The sequence below is a fragment of the Perca fluviatilis genome, chromosome 19 (assembly GCF_010015445.1).
Source record: "Perca fluviatilis chromosome 19, GENO_Pfluv_1.0, whole genome shotgun sequence".
NCBI lineage: Eukaryota > Metazoa > Chordata > Actinopteri > Perciformes > Percidae > Perca > Perca fluviatilis.
In genome coordinates, this window is record NC_053130.1 from 11887872 (window position 1) to 11903084 (window position 15213).

Sequence of the window (15213 nt, forward strand, 5' to 3'; positions counted from 1 at the left end):
TACAACAGTTACAAACCAAACATTGTTCAGACCCATGGAACTTTATTTTAAATTCCAATGAAGACCCCAACGTTTCCAAAGATGACAAATATGTCACTGTTCATTTCTGGGAAATGTGATGATTTTTTACAACCTGAAAATTTAGTGGGGAAAAAAAAAAAAAAAAAGGAAAAAAAGGTGAAAACTGCATGTAAAGGAACAAAAGAATGAACACAGTAACTTATGTGTTGAGCGCTTTAATTTGTGTATTGTGCGTACTTAGCCAAAAACATTCATTTAGTCTTAACCAGATGTCAAGGTACAAGTCTGCACTGAAAAAGTCAATGGGACATGTTCAACATAAAAAGGAAAGAAAAGAAAAGAAAGACAGAAATGGACACTGCAGATTTTCAGGTTGTGAAAGGGCATTCAGTGAAAAGTTGGCAGTGTGAGCATGTAAAGGAGTAAATGTTCATTATAACACAGCAAAGAGAACAGATACAGTTCTGCTGAAACAAGGAGATACAGGGTCACAGATACCAAACGAACACACTTTTCAGTAGAGCAGATGGAGATACAGTACATGACTGAATGATCCTGGTTACGGTTTCCCTTTTAACCCCCAGTAGGGAGGCAGACAGGAGCAACCGTGTGTAAATGAATCAGTACATAATGAGAATGACTTGCTTTCTTTATCGATAGGAGCTGCTTTGCAAAACCATTGTTCAGGATTTAGAAAATGATACATGTGGTTTTGCCCCACTGGTTTCAGCAGTTACAAACAAGATAAAACTAGCATCAAGAGTTATTACATTTATAATCAATGTCCTGAGAAAAATGTTTCAGACTGAGTGGTCATTTTAGGTCACCAGAGAAAAACACATGAGGTTTTTACCAAAGTTACATATCAATAATCTGACTAAATGCTTTCCAGCAAAATTGACTTGATGACTCCCTGCTTCTTTCAAAATACTCAATGCAAAATTGCTGCCATCAAACCCATTCATGTCATGTTATACTTAGTTGTGTTGTGGAATTAAACGCTGAATGAAATGTGTAATGTGCAAAGGTCTTGCTGCCACTACAAAACACATTGAGTTTCTAATATCTGACATAAAAACAGCAACACATTCAATCACAAATAATCCTTGTGGTAATGAAAATAGAATATTTTAAAGAATCTGCTGGGGCTTTCAAACTACCACATTGTTTTTTTAAAGTGGAAAGTATACTTGGTATGACAGCTGTGTGTCTATGAAATATCGGTGATTATCTTCCACCAAAGCTTGTTCAGCTTTACCAAGAGTTGTTTGGTTTTCGGTTCTCCTCCTCCAATCGAACGAGCTGTTTATTAAAAGGAGCATGCTAAACATTTTACACAAAGTAGTAAAAGGAGCATTTGAACAGCTTATTGTCTTCTGTGGCTCTGGAGGAGCTTTCTAAAGTTTGGTCTAATGCCACATTCACATGACGTTATCGTAATAATAAAAAGTTTCCGGCTTTAAAATAATGTTCACGTCAACATCCAAGCGTAGTGTGTTTATCATCCTTTGCCAAAAAGACTCCTCCATGGGAATCTTTCCCGTCTCTATCTTCCATCCCATAGGGCGTCATAATCATGGCATAATGAAATTTGAGAAGCCTGACTCCAAACTATAGACTTAAACTCAGGACATTTTGGCCTCTGCTGCTTTAATAAATAAATAAATAAATAAAACGTAATTACCAGCAAGAGTCGTCGTAATTCCAAGTTGGATATCACCATCGAACCTTTAGCAAAACGGCTGGAAAGACACAATTGCTGGCACATCTAAATAAAAAACAATAACACCAATACAATGGATTCAGCAAATTTAAAAGGGAGCTACAGAGTTTATATGTATCTGGTTTCACTTGTTAACAAACTGCTACAAGTACGTAACACAGAAAAAGCAGCTTATTAAGGCTATTTAAATGATGTACATGGCATGAACGCTCCCAAGTCAGAGTAATGGGAGATTTTCTTGTTCTTCCAGTTTGCTGACATTGCATGAATGCATCATAAGACGCAATACCATTTTTACCAGCAGGTAGCACTAAATGGCTTATTTGGATGGTGCCATTGAATTGGTGAAACAGGAAAGAGTACCAGCTTTTCTTTCGGAAGGCAAAATGCAACCCACAACTTTCTATTCAAGCCTTATTTTTCTGGTTTTAAAGACATGTGTTATAACAATGGCAGAGGAGTGGACAAAAACAAAAAGGAGAAAGATGAACAACTGTCTTATACAGCATTTATCAATCCATATTTACACATTTCTTTGTGCAAAAGTTGTTACCAATTTCCTTCCTCTACACTTAAACAGAGCATTATACTGAGTGCAAAGAAAATCAACGATAATAAGATAAACAATTACGAGAATGTGAGTGGAAATATGCTCCCCTAGTGAATTGATTTCCATTTGAAAAAAGGATAGTTACACTAGTTATAATCTCTGTATTGGTTCATGGAAAACTCATCTGCCAAAGTTAAAGTGAAAAACACGAGCCTTCTCACAGTATGGGATGCGTTCAGTGGAAGCAGTCGCTAGCTAAAAGAAATTTAAAAGCAAATGTTTTGGTAGAATGACAAGGCAATATGAGAAGTCTTTGTCCGATGACGAAAAAAACAAACACAAAAAGACATGTTAAAAATATTAAAAGGATCCCTTTATAATGTCAGGAGGTTGTGTACGCCTGGCACAAGAAAACATAGCCCAAAGCATCTAAAGTGCAGAGGTTAAAACTGATTTACACCAGACTGGCACAGCACATTTAAAACACAGCATAGATTAACAAAAATACACTTGAATAAAAGTTTGACCAAGCAAACATCTGTGGACAGTTCATCCGGGGAGTGATCAGGTGTGTTTGTGTGTTTGTGTGTTTGTGTGTGTGTGTGTGTGTGTGTGTGTGTGTGTGTGTGTGTGTGTGTGTGTGTTGAGTCCATTCCCTCGTGTCATCTTTCAGACCTGATGGCAGCTGGTGTTGCCGAGTGTGTTGTATGTCTGGAATAAACGGTTACAATACGAACAGGGACAAATTAAAAGAGGGGACTTTGCCCTGGAGCTGTTATGCTAAAGTTTAAAACGGTTAAAAATCCAGATGGAGAAGCTGGGAACCATTGGTTCATGGAGGTCAGTCTGATGGGAGTCTGATCCAGAGAGGTCCGGTCTGTAACATGGGACAGTCTGATGATTCAGAGGTAAAGCATTAACGGCGTGTGCGTGCGTATGTGTGTGTGTGTGTGTGTGTGTGTGTGTGTGTGTGTGTGTTGCTCGTGTTTCTCCTCCCTTCGTTTAGAACAGCTGGATCATGGACTCCCGAGACTTGCCCACTCCGATCCACTTGACTGAGGAAAGAAAGAAGCCGAGGTAGGAGTTAACAGGGTCCTGTTGTATTGCCGGACAACAAGAAATTAAACATGACTAGGCAAGACTGCAAGAAAATATCACACACAGAATATAACACATACTGTACTATAAAAGTGCCCGAAATGAACAATCGCTGTCTGGTGAAGAGTTTGGTTCTCAAACACAATAATAATTGAGGAGGTAAGTTTAATTTAGTTGACAAAAGCGTGCGTGTGGTTTTTGTGTACGGTCGTACCAGGCACTCCAACATGCCCCTCGATGAAGTGGACATATTTCTGGGCGTTCTCAGGCAGCTCCTCAAAGCTTCTCGCAGCCGAGGTGTCGCTGTTCCATCCCGGCAGCGTCTCATACTGGACCTCCACATGCTGCAACACCTCCTGATTGGCTGTCACAAAATCAATGTGAGCAGGGGTTGGGGGGGGGGGTAATATCATACCATTAGCTTTACAGGAGACTGCAATCAAACAGATCAATAGGTTTCTGCCTTGAAATGAAGCTCTCCATAAATAACAGTATAGGGTGGAGGAAGAGGAAAAGCTGGAAACGATCGTTCAGACAATATCCACTGAAGGCAGAGATGCATCAACTCCAATTTTTCACACACAGGCTCACCTGGAAAGTAAGGTATGGTTTGGTTGTCGACTTTGTACGATACGCCCACTTTGATCTCTGCAAACACGTCAAGTATGTCCAGTTTGGTGAGTGCTAAACTGCGGGGACAAAGGGGACAGGAAGGTTAGAGGACAGCAGAGCTTCTTGCTGAAAACATAGGTCGCTTTGCTAACCAACTGATAACCAAAGATTTCTTATGAATACAACAAAAGTGTTGTAATCCCTATGGAGTTTGGCATCTTGCGTTAAAATAAGTGAATAAGACGAAAAAAAGAACTCCTCTCTTGTTTGCAAATTCAGATGCAAAAGCTGCTTACATCTAACGAAACTCTGCACCTTTAAAAAAAAATATAGCAATATGTAATAAAAAAAAAAAAACTAAATTGCTCACCTTTAACTCCCATGATTATGTACTAAATGCACTTCAGGGAACCTCGGATACACCGATACTACACAACTACACAAATTAATACAAACAAAGTGCATGCTGAACTTACGCAGTGAAACCATTAATCATGTGTGCATATTTGATAAGCACCAGATCCAGCCAACCACATCGCCTTTTCCTGCCTGTGGTCACGCCAACCTCCTTCCCCCGAGTCTGAAGTAGCTCTCCGATCTCCTAAAGACAACAAGACGAGCGCAGACAGTCCATCGGTTTCAGATTTTTGCTTCTCACAAGACTTCTTTTTTTAGATGTCTTAGGGACCTCCTATACATGACTTGAGTAATGGTCGTCCAGGCACAGACACCAAAAATGTTCAGCCATTAACGATCGGGCTTAAGTTTTAGACATGAGCAGGTGTCGCAGACAGATTTATTGACCTTAACAAATAAAGTTTACTACATCTGGTACTTGGTGGCAGTTTAGCCAAACCTCCTTTGGGTGGTGCTGTTTGAAAACAAAGCTACTCTTCTGCTGTATACTGTACATAATCAAGTCATTACACCATGTTTTGACCATGGCGAATACCGCATGAACCGGTTGACGGTATGACATGTGGATGAACACGTTTTCACAAATGTTCTTTATTTCTCATTTATAACTAGTGTGACAACATACTGTGCAGGTTTACGTGACCTGTGTTGAAAGCTGTACACCTTTAAACCTAGTTGTAAACCCACTGCTTTTTCTGTAACATTCTATCCATCTTTGTAGTCAAGTCATTTTATTCTTATTAAAAACATGATTTAAAGGACTTAGCTCCTATGTCAACTTTGTTGTATGAGTAACGTGTGTGTTGTGTGTGTGTGTGTGTGTGTGTGTGTGTGTGTGTGTGTGTGTGTGTGTGTGTGTGTGTGTGTGTGTGTGTGTGTGTGTGTGTGTGTGTGTGTGTGTGTATGTGTGTCCTCTTACATTGCTCTGCTCTGAGGGGAAAGCTCCGATGCCAACTCTGGTGGTGTAGGCCTTGACGACCCCATAAACCTCCCCGACATTCTGAGGCGGCATGCCAAGACCCGTACACACCCCGCCCACCGTGCAGTTGGACGACGTCACAAACGGGTACGTCCCTGCAATGACACCAGGAGTGAAGAGTGATCAAACTTTTCATTTATACTGCAGATACAGGTTGAACAAACATGCAACTGAAAAAAAAAAAAAAAATAGTGGGAAGATTTGTGTAGAGCAGGGGTTATCAAAGTCTGACACTGTTCACAAAAACAAGGGAAATGTTCTACAGCGCTGTGACAGAGTTTGGCTTGAGGCTAGTCTATATCCACGACGTTCCACTTCCGGGATTGCTCCGTTGTTGACAAAAATTCCGCCGGATTTCACTCTTTTTCGGCTGTTACCTTCCACTGTCTTTGTGTTGGAATTTTAAACTCCGGTGGATTTATGAGGACTGTGGTTAACTGCTCCTCAGATCTCTGCAGGGTAAAGCCAGACTATCTGTCCAATCTGAGTTTTCTGTCGCACGACTAAAACAACTTTTGAATGTATACGTTCCACCAAAACAAGTTCCTTCTCGAGGCTATTTTGCAGCGCCGCCGTGGCTCTGTCCGGTGCTTAGTGCCAACCATGACGATTGTGATTGGTTTAATAAAAAAAATGCCAATAAACCAGAGCACGTTTTTCTCCCATCCCGGAATGCTGTGTGGACTGGCCAAACCCTCCTCCTTAACTTACCTCTCGATAATTTAGCTGCCAGAAAAGAAAGAACCATCGCACATCTGACACTTTCATTTGTCTGTCTTCAGTCTAACCGTACCTGAAGATTAGATTAGATTAGATAGATTAGATAATACTTTATTTACCCCACAATGGGGAAATTCACTTATTATATAAGTGAATATAAGATGTACCTGAAGTAATAGCCACTTACAGGCTGACACAGACATTCAAAAAAGGTTGTGCTTCAAAAAATTGTGTTTCGACTACTGTCATAAAAGCAAACAAGGAATGAATTTCCACGCCTTGATGCTGGAAGCTGCCCACATGCAGAAGGTCACCCCAGAGAGACTGTGTTATCACAGAAGAACAGATTCATGAGCTAGTGTGTCCATCAGCAGTCATTTGTCCTGTCAAAGTGCTCTTCTGGCTAAACACTGCCATAGTCATGATAAGAGTTTTGCGAACACATAAGCGTAATGTAAAATGATACAGTTAAAAAGTTAAGGGTTGATGCTACTGTGACATTTGCCACAATTTCTAAATCCCGTATCAGAGATGTTGTTTGCCTGTCAGTGGGCAGGACACTGTGCCTTGACACCACCAGAGTTATTACGTGCATGGTGTTTTGATAATAACAAGCGTTGAACCTCCACTGTAATTTAAATCGGCTCAGTGCTGTCACTGCTTTCAATAATCACAATGTCTGCTTCAGTGACATATATCTAGAAGATAAGTATGTTGAGTCTGTGGTGTCATTATCTGAAACAATACAACTGCCTTGCTTTCAACCTTTTCAGAGGATTTCGGATTTAATGATTACTCTGTGATTCTCATCGACTGACTGACAGACTGCTGATACAGGATGCCTTCGTGCTCATGCACAGTCAGGTGGCATTAAATGGTTGAACTGTGAGCGTGCACGTCAAGCCTGGATGCCAGAGCACGTTGGTAGCAGTTAGTAAACTTACCATCATCCCTAGTCTGAGCTCCGAGCAGGCTTTTGTAAAGAGCATCACAAAGCTTAAGTGTTTCAGAGCAACCACACTGGGTCTCAGTAGATGCACTGATCAGCGCTTTGCAATTAGAAAGAAAAAGAAAATTCTCAGAGAAAAAGGTTAGCACAAAGACATAGAAGTTAAGAGTAAGGCGTGCTTTATTGTGGTGCACTCTCACACCTGCACACACAGTGATGTACTGACCAAAGTCAATGTCCAGCAGTGCTGCGTTGGCTCCTTCCACCAAGATCTTCTTAGGAGGGCCGTGAAGAGCCTCGTACATGTAGTGCACCCCGTCTCTCACCATGTGTTTGATCCGCTCCACATAGTTCTAAAAAAAAACAAAAAAAACACACACACAACAAAACCTTACTGCAAAAAGGACAATTTCTGTTTCTAGAATTTTTTTTTTTCTTTTCTTTTTTCTAGATTACCTTTAATTTGATCAGCTCTCCCTCTATGTCAATCTCCAGAGTGGGGTACATACCCTTGTACTGCTGGGCCAAAGCTTTATACCTGTAACAGGCAACATTGATCATTTGCCATGAATTTCCAACTGGGCAAGTATAATACCATACTACATCTAATTGCAATGAGATTAGAAACACATGAGCCTCACACACAATATATCTTGCCTTTTTTTTTTTTACTGTGCATTAAAAAATGTCCCAGGAACTCAGGAGGAGGAACTAAAGTCTTGTGTTGTGGGCATATTTTGTGTGTCTGAAGAACTTTAAAGATCAGGCAAACCGAGGCAATAGACAGCAAGACAGTTAACCACAGGTTCCCGTTAATCTTATGATGGACATGTGTTGTGATATTTAAACAAACGAACCATCAACGGCAAAATAAAAGCCTGTTATTCACGAGAGCAGTCTGAGAGACCTCCAGCTTACAGCGGGGTCTCTGAGCATGAGCATGGCCGGGGCAGGCGCCTGCTGGCTGTCGCCTGCTGGCTGTCGCCTCACTTCATGGAGCTTCTCAACTCCGAAAACTTTGAAGCAAATTGTCAATTCTGCATCAATTTTCGCAAGACTGCCTATATTCGAAATCTAAACAATTCATTTCTCGCCTAAAACATTGTCAGAAGTGAATTTAGTGATGAATAAGATGGCGAAAACTGTTAAAATGTTCCCGTTGTTGGTCTGTCTGTACCGGAAACCTGACCCTCATTGACCTAGGTCCCTATGCTGAAAAGGGAACAGCGAATAGACCCTGCCCTGAAGTAGGAGCTGAAAGAGTTGCAGGAACTGCAGCAAGAGGAACGTAAAAATCCCCAAATTCGTCCAGTCGGAACACAAGAACACAGCCTCCTGGATCATTTAAACGAGGCCAGTCTGGGGACGCAGCGGGGGTGCCAAAGGCTCAAGAAAAAAAAGAGAAAACTTTTGCTGAATCGCAAACTGACATCATCGGGCCAATAAACTACATGCAAGCATTACTTACTAACTTAAAGACAGTATTTCTACAGTCTACCTTGTGATCGTCAAGGTAAAGATAAAAATAATTACTGGGGTGCCAACTTTCTAAACTAAGTTTAATAAGTTCCTGGAAAAGTGCCTGTGATTGAAACAGTCAATAAACTGAAGCCAAGTATGTGTGGGTGAAATGCAGGTAAAGTTTCTTGAGTTCCTTGGTTGAAGGAAAACTTTCAGCGAGGGAAAGGAATTGTGGCATGAGGCATGAAACAAACCATTACATTACTCACTGACTCATTGCCCAGTGGTCTTTTTAGAACATTGTCGTTGACACACTGAGCAGATATATATACGTAGATACAGATGACATCCAAACTCCAGACAGAGATACAGTATATTCCTGTACTATAGACACAGACCTTTCAGAGAACTGAGTGAAGTCAGCCAACAGGTCACATATCCTGAGACCGCTACGTGCTGCCTTGGCTGAGTACACTGGACCGATCCCCTTCTTTGTTGTCCCGAGGCTGGGCAGGACCGAGAGAGGAGGGAAGGGGGGAAAAATAAAAATAGCATTAGTATGTGATCTCATTCTACAACATACCTTTTTCTTTATGTCATTCATCGAAATCATTGTGAAACTCCAGACCCAGTTAATTAGGGGGAACTCACTGAGTCTTAAGCTGCGTTCTCACACACACACACACACACACACACACACACACACACACACACACACACACGTACACACGCACACGCACACGCACACTACATGTAGCAGTTATGCAAGAGTGTGTGAAAACTAGTAAGCAAGCGAGCACAGAAGTTTAAACTGTTCAAATAATTAGTAAGTTATTAAGTAATTAATAAATGGTTAAAAGGTGCCATAGGTAAGATTGCGAAGATCCAGGACTTAGCCAAAAACATTGACAACTCAACAAAACGGTCTCCTAAGCCCCTCCCCCCACAAGGGAGAACGAATGCGTGTGCATGAGCAGTAATTGACACGTAGTTAGACACCCCCCCTGGCCCTGATTGGTGCATCTGAACAGGGAGCTGTGGATTTTTGCAAATCGCACTACAGGCTGTAGGTGGTGCCAGAGGAGCCGGATTTTTTTCTTTAAATTACATGCTTCATGTAGTTCTACTCGAACATAGGGTCTTTCAGCAAATATGACAGAAAGTTAGTTTTATAAGGCTTACCTACTGCACCTTTAAGATTAACGGTTGAAACATTCGAACAAACCTAAATATTACACGTTATACATTTGGAACATGCATTGGGAATCAATGATTGAGTACGTGAGTTCATCTGATAGGGCTGTGGGGGGTACCTCAGACCAAAAAGGTTGGGAACCACTGATCAGCAAGTGACAAAAAAGCAATGTTCAACACTGTCATTGAGCCTTTTTCTGCATCTCTAATAGACTCAGTATCAGACACTCAACATCCACTTCTTGTAACACGGCCTAAGAAAAGGAAGGCTGCTTACCCCATATGCAAACTACAGAATGGAAATGGCCTAACATCCTCCATAGTTAAGTTTCGTCATCAGCACCAACCGATGTAGCAGCAATTAGCGCATGAGTGAAAAGCGTAGAAAAAGTACTATCTACTAAGTAGTCCGTAGCACCTATACTTGGAATGCTGTGCCTCCACACTACAGTCTGCTGTTTCTGTGGATTCTTTTAAAAATAAGATGAATTTTATTTTTATGTAATCTTTATTGTTTATGGTGTTTTTATTATGCATTGTTTTCTTGTATGTCTTTTTTTGCCCCTGTAAAGCACTTTGTGATTTTATCTGTAAAAAGTGCTTCATAAATGACATTTTACTTACTTACATACTTAAGTAATAACACATGTAATGCTCCATTAGAAGTTAGTCCACCATTCAAAAGGTTAATTGGGTAAACTAGGTTTACTTAGCAAAATGTACTTAAAGTATATACACTACCAGTCAAAAGTTTGGGGTCACTTAGACATTTCCATTCCACTCCATTCGACAGAATACCAGCTGAGATAAATTGCATTGTTTTTTTTTTAACTAGGGCAGCAGTTTTCAGATTACATTATGTGCTTGCATAATTGCAAAAGGGTTCTCCAATGTTTTCTCAGTTAACATTTCAAAATGATATCAGATTAGTAAACAGAATGTGCCTTTGGAACATTGGATGAATGGTTGCTGATAATGGGCAATGCAGATATTGCATTAAAGATCAGCCACTTCTTTCAACAATAGTCGACAACCCTTTTGCAATTATGTAAGCACATAATGTAATCTGAAAACTGCTGCCATGATTAAAAAAACAATGCAACTGATCTCAGCTGGTATTCTGTCTGTAATGGAGTGGAATGGAAAAGTAAGTTATAGTAAAAGTTCTTGGCTACTGTGACTGATACATCAGTATGATATTTTACATAGCATTTTACTGTTGTAGCAAAGATCACAGAAAACATCCACACACATGAAAGAATAAAATGTATATACAGTGTGTGATCTTAGGGCAAAGATTGAAGCTACTGTGTCCGGTCATTTGTAACTAAAGAAATTCGACACCAGTTTTTGTTTGTGTAGATGTTTCTATAGATACTAACATGAGTTGATTCCAATTGTTCTTTAACTGTGACCAAACATTTTCTTTGAGTTTGAGCTGTTCGTTTTTAGCATCTTAGTGAAACTACAGGACTGCACGTCTCCACATTGGGTTTCTAGTTTTGAGCAAGTTAAGGTTAAATTCTGGCTTCTGATCGGACTCTGTGATTTTATGCTGCTTCGACTTCCAGCAGCAGTGTTAACAGACACCTGGAGAACCTGAAAATCCACCAGCCTGTCATAGCAATCAGCTGAATGCTTATAATGGCCGTGCCATTAAGGCACTCTGGTGAACATGCATTTACTCCACACACGCGCACGCCCGCACGCCCGCATGCACGCCGAGTGTTTTGGGCTTCGGTGTCTGAACTGGTTAAGACAACCCAGCTTTGAACAGGAATACACTGAATCTCTCTTGGGCTTAGTATTGTGAGTGCTCCACAGACTCAGCTTAACATTCCTCACACATATGTCAGTATGGTTCACTGCCCCGAGTTAATTCATGTTTGGAATAAAATTGTTTTAAAATGGTGTGAATAAAATAGACTGCTAAATAACTGGATTAACTACATTAAATACTTGGGTCTTAAAAGAAACGCCATTTACCGGGAAATGCTGGTTTATTCAGTTTCTTAGCAATGAAGCACTGCTACTCTGTCATGTTGTTCATAAACTCCACCTGCTCCAGGGCTGCTACTCTGTCTGTCTGAGCTCTGGGAGGACGCCTCCAGGCAGAGCAGCGTGGAGATCATATGCAAGTGTGTGCGTCACTGTGGAAAGATATTTCTGCCCCTATGAAAAGTGAAGATGGAAGGAAATGTCGATTTCCGTTCCATCCTAATTAAGATATTAAAATAAATGTATATATGGGGCTCAATTAAGATAGATCAATGGCCATAGGCCAGCCACCAGAGGACTTTTGTTGTTGAAAATCTCTCTGGATTTGCTTTAAACCAAGAATTCGCAGTTGCTGCCCTATGACTTTGGAAGAGGATGCTCCCTGACATTCGCACTATTAAAGACGTAGCTTCTTCTTTTTCTTTTTTTTTTTATAAATGCAACCTCAAAATGTATTTATTTAGAATGGCTTTTAATACATAGTAGCGTTGTGACATTTTCCTTTCTTCCTCCTGCTTCTATGTAACCTTTTTCTGATTGTACTGTATGCTATGTTTTATTCTTGTTTCTTGATGTAAAGCACTTTGCATACCTGCTGGTGGCTGCAAAGGGCTATACAAATAAATGTTGATTGATTGATTGATTGATTGATTGATTGATTGATTGAACGATTGAATCATAAAGAGCAGTGTTTAGTAAAAGTGGTGCATAATTAAACTTAGATAAACACCTGTCATTCTTCCAAACTTATAAATGCTGTAATTTGGTACTGCTGGCATATTTTTATAAACCGTTTTAAAGCTGCAATAACTGGGGGCAGCAGAAACAAGCGGTGAACACAACATATCAGCAGTTGATATGGCAAATCTGTTTAACACATCCAGGAGTTACGTACGTAGCAACATTAGCATTCATTCAAATGTCAAATACTTACTCCTTTTTGGTCTATACTAACTGCTATGGGAAATATTTGGCTCTTTAGCTGCTAAATGCTCCACTATGTTCACCAGCTAGTCACCAACTGTGTCTGCCTGCTGTTTATTTAGAGCTTTTTCACTGAAAACCGCTGCCTGCTGCGAGAGCGGTAAGAGTGAATCAAAACAGTGAAATTGTGGGCCGGACAGCTGGTGTAACTCACTGTAAAGCTCAGTAAAGGCGAGGGGAGCTGCAGATTCAGGTGATAATTCGTTTAAGGTTCATCACCCTTTTTACATTGTCATTTGATACTTTGCTTTTATAAAAATATTGATGACTGCTTTTTAAGTTGGGAGTGCAAACTAGACTATGGCTGACACTACTTGCTGCACTTTATATGTGGAACAATATCAAGGCTCTGTGTCAACAATATTGATTCATCTCCAAAATCAGCCAGTTGGCAGGGCATGGACCCCACTATAATCCACAAGAAAAGATTGACTCACTGTTAAGATGTATGCTTTTAAAAACACACAGGGCCCTATTTTAACGATCTGAAACGCAAGTATGAAACGCGAAACGCAAGTAGCTTTGTGGGCGGATCTCCGGCGCTGTTGCTATGATACCGGCGGGATAGATGACTCTTGCGGCCGACGCAAATCTAAAATGGGTTGGTCTGATGTAGCTAGGTGTGGTTTGGGCGTAACGTGAAAATAACCAATCACAGCGTCATCTCACATTCCCTTTAAGAGCAGGCGCGCTTGTTCCGTGGCGGATTGCTATTATGACGGCGGATTTGCCTGGCGCACGCCAGCAGGAGCTGTCCGAGATGCGGCAAAGTAATAAATGCCCGTCTTGTCTTGAGGACCAGCCTGAACCAGAGGTATTAGTCTGAAACAGAGCTGAACAGTCCGACCAGTGGAATTAGTTATGTTATTAATTTGTTTACAATATTTTCAGGCTTCAACCAGTGAAAGACAGGGTTAGGGAGAGAAAGAGATTCGTTAGGCATTGAAGAAAGAGTAGGAGAGGAGGACAGCACCCAACAGCGTGTCCTCAGTTTTTGATACTTGATTGTTACGAAAATAAGTCGCGCACGCCCCCCTGGTGACACGGGCGGCGTGTGTGTGTGTGTGTGTGTGTGTGTGTGTGTGTGTGTGTGTGTAGCCATTTTAAAAGCAACAGGTTGCTTACTTCTTGCCTGCTTGCTCTTGTCTCTGCTGTTCCTGAACACCATCAACTGCTTGGTGGAAGTCAAACACTGCAGAGGAGGAAGAGAGGGGACACACACTCTCACACACCTCAGAGAAAGCAGGGCTCACACATCCCCAAACACGCACTCATCTTTGCATGCGTACATACAAACATTACAACACATAGAGGACTTACCAATATGTGCTCTGTCTGAGATGATCAACTTTCCCAGCCTTTTGACCACAAAAAAAAAAACAAAAACAAAAACACAAAAAAAAAAAAAAAAAAAAAAAAAAAAAAAAAAAAACAAAAAAAAAAAAAAAAAAAAAAAAAAAAAAAAAACACAAACACACACAACACCACCCCCCCCCCCCCCCCCCCCACCAAACCCCCCCCACTCCCCCCCCCCCCCCCCCAACCCCCCCCCCCCCCCTTCCCTCCCCCCCCCTCCCCCCCCCCCCCCCCCCCCCCCCCGACAACGTTGCCATGATTGGTAAAATAAATTAGTTGCTGTTCAAGTTTACAGTCGGTTAAAACAAAGTTTGATGGTTGTGTGCAAAGAGCCACCTGCTTTATATAATTCCATGATGAATGTTCTTGGGCCTGCAGCATGTATCAACTAAAAATAATGTACAGGTCAACTCTCCTCAAGGGTCATATGCATAAATCCAGGAGTTGGGAACAATTTTACCAAAGAGCGATTTTCCCTAAAACAGATCCTTTTTATAAGAAGTAAAATCACAAGTTTCTTTATACTTAAATGAAAGTATCAATATTACAGTAAAAATGTTACAAGTAAAAGTCCTTCAAAGACTGGCTATAAGTGTCAAATGTAAAAGTATTCATTATGCAGAATGGCCCATTTCAGAATAATACATATTAGATCACTGGATAATAATTGTTGATGCATTATTGTTTAAGCATCACTAATGTTGCGGCTGGTAAAGGTGGAGCTACTATGCTGCAGGTAGCTTGATCGAAAATAATATATCATCGTTAATCAGTTGATTTATATTTTGTATAAATAACCTAAATCTTCAAAGAAACAAGTTACTAAAGCCAAAAAGTCAAATAAATGTAGTAGAGTAAAAAGAACAATGTTGGCTTCCAGAATTGGAGTACAAGTATAACGTAACATGATATGGAAATACTCAAGTGAAGTACAAGTAGTTAAGTACAGCACTTGAGCAAATGCACTTTGTTCAATTCCACCACTGCATCTTGCACAATGTTACGTGCAGTAAACATACATGATTGTTGTCGCACAGTCTAAAGGCATCTTTATCATCTATCTGAAGTCTAATTATAGGTTACATCTAAACCCGAGTTAATGTCTGTCATTGTGAGGCAGCCCCAGGTCTGTACCGACAGCCTAACTCTGA

General features: G+C 40.7%; 1 protein-coding gene across 1 annotated transcript in view; it reads right to left on the minus strand.

Annotated features, from left to right (window-relative positions):
* Positions 1 to 220: 220 nt before the first annotated feature.
* adss2 (adenylosuccinate synthase 2) overlaps positions 221 to 15213 on the minus strand; it is a 30723-nt gene continuing 15730 nt past the window's right edge. The window contains exons 3-12 of the mRNA XM_039784728.1: positions 14027 to 14077; positions 13832 to 13898; positions 8929 to 9036; positions 7526 to 7607; positions 7296 to 7422; positions 5341 to 5495; positions 4481 to 4605; positions 3984 to 4081; positions 3607 to 3756; positions 221 to 3349 (exon numbers count right to left, since the gene is read on the minus strand). Coding sequence (XP_039640662.1) covers positions 3297 to 3349; positions 3607 to 3756; positions 3984 to 4081; positions 4481 to 4605; positions 5341 to 5495; positions 7296 to 7422; positions 7526 to 7607; positions 8929 to 9036; positions 13832 to 13898; positions 14027 to 14077 — 1016 coding nt within the window. The 3' untranslated portion in view covers positions 221 to 3296. The remainder of the gene's footprint in view (positions 3350 to 3606; positions 3757 to 3983; positions 4082 to 4480; positions 4606 to 5340; positions 5496 to 7295; positions 7423 to 7525; positions 7608 to 8928; positions 9037 to 13831; positions 13899 to 14026; positions 14078 to 15213) is intronic.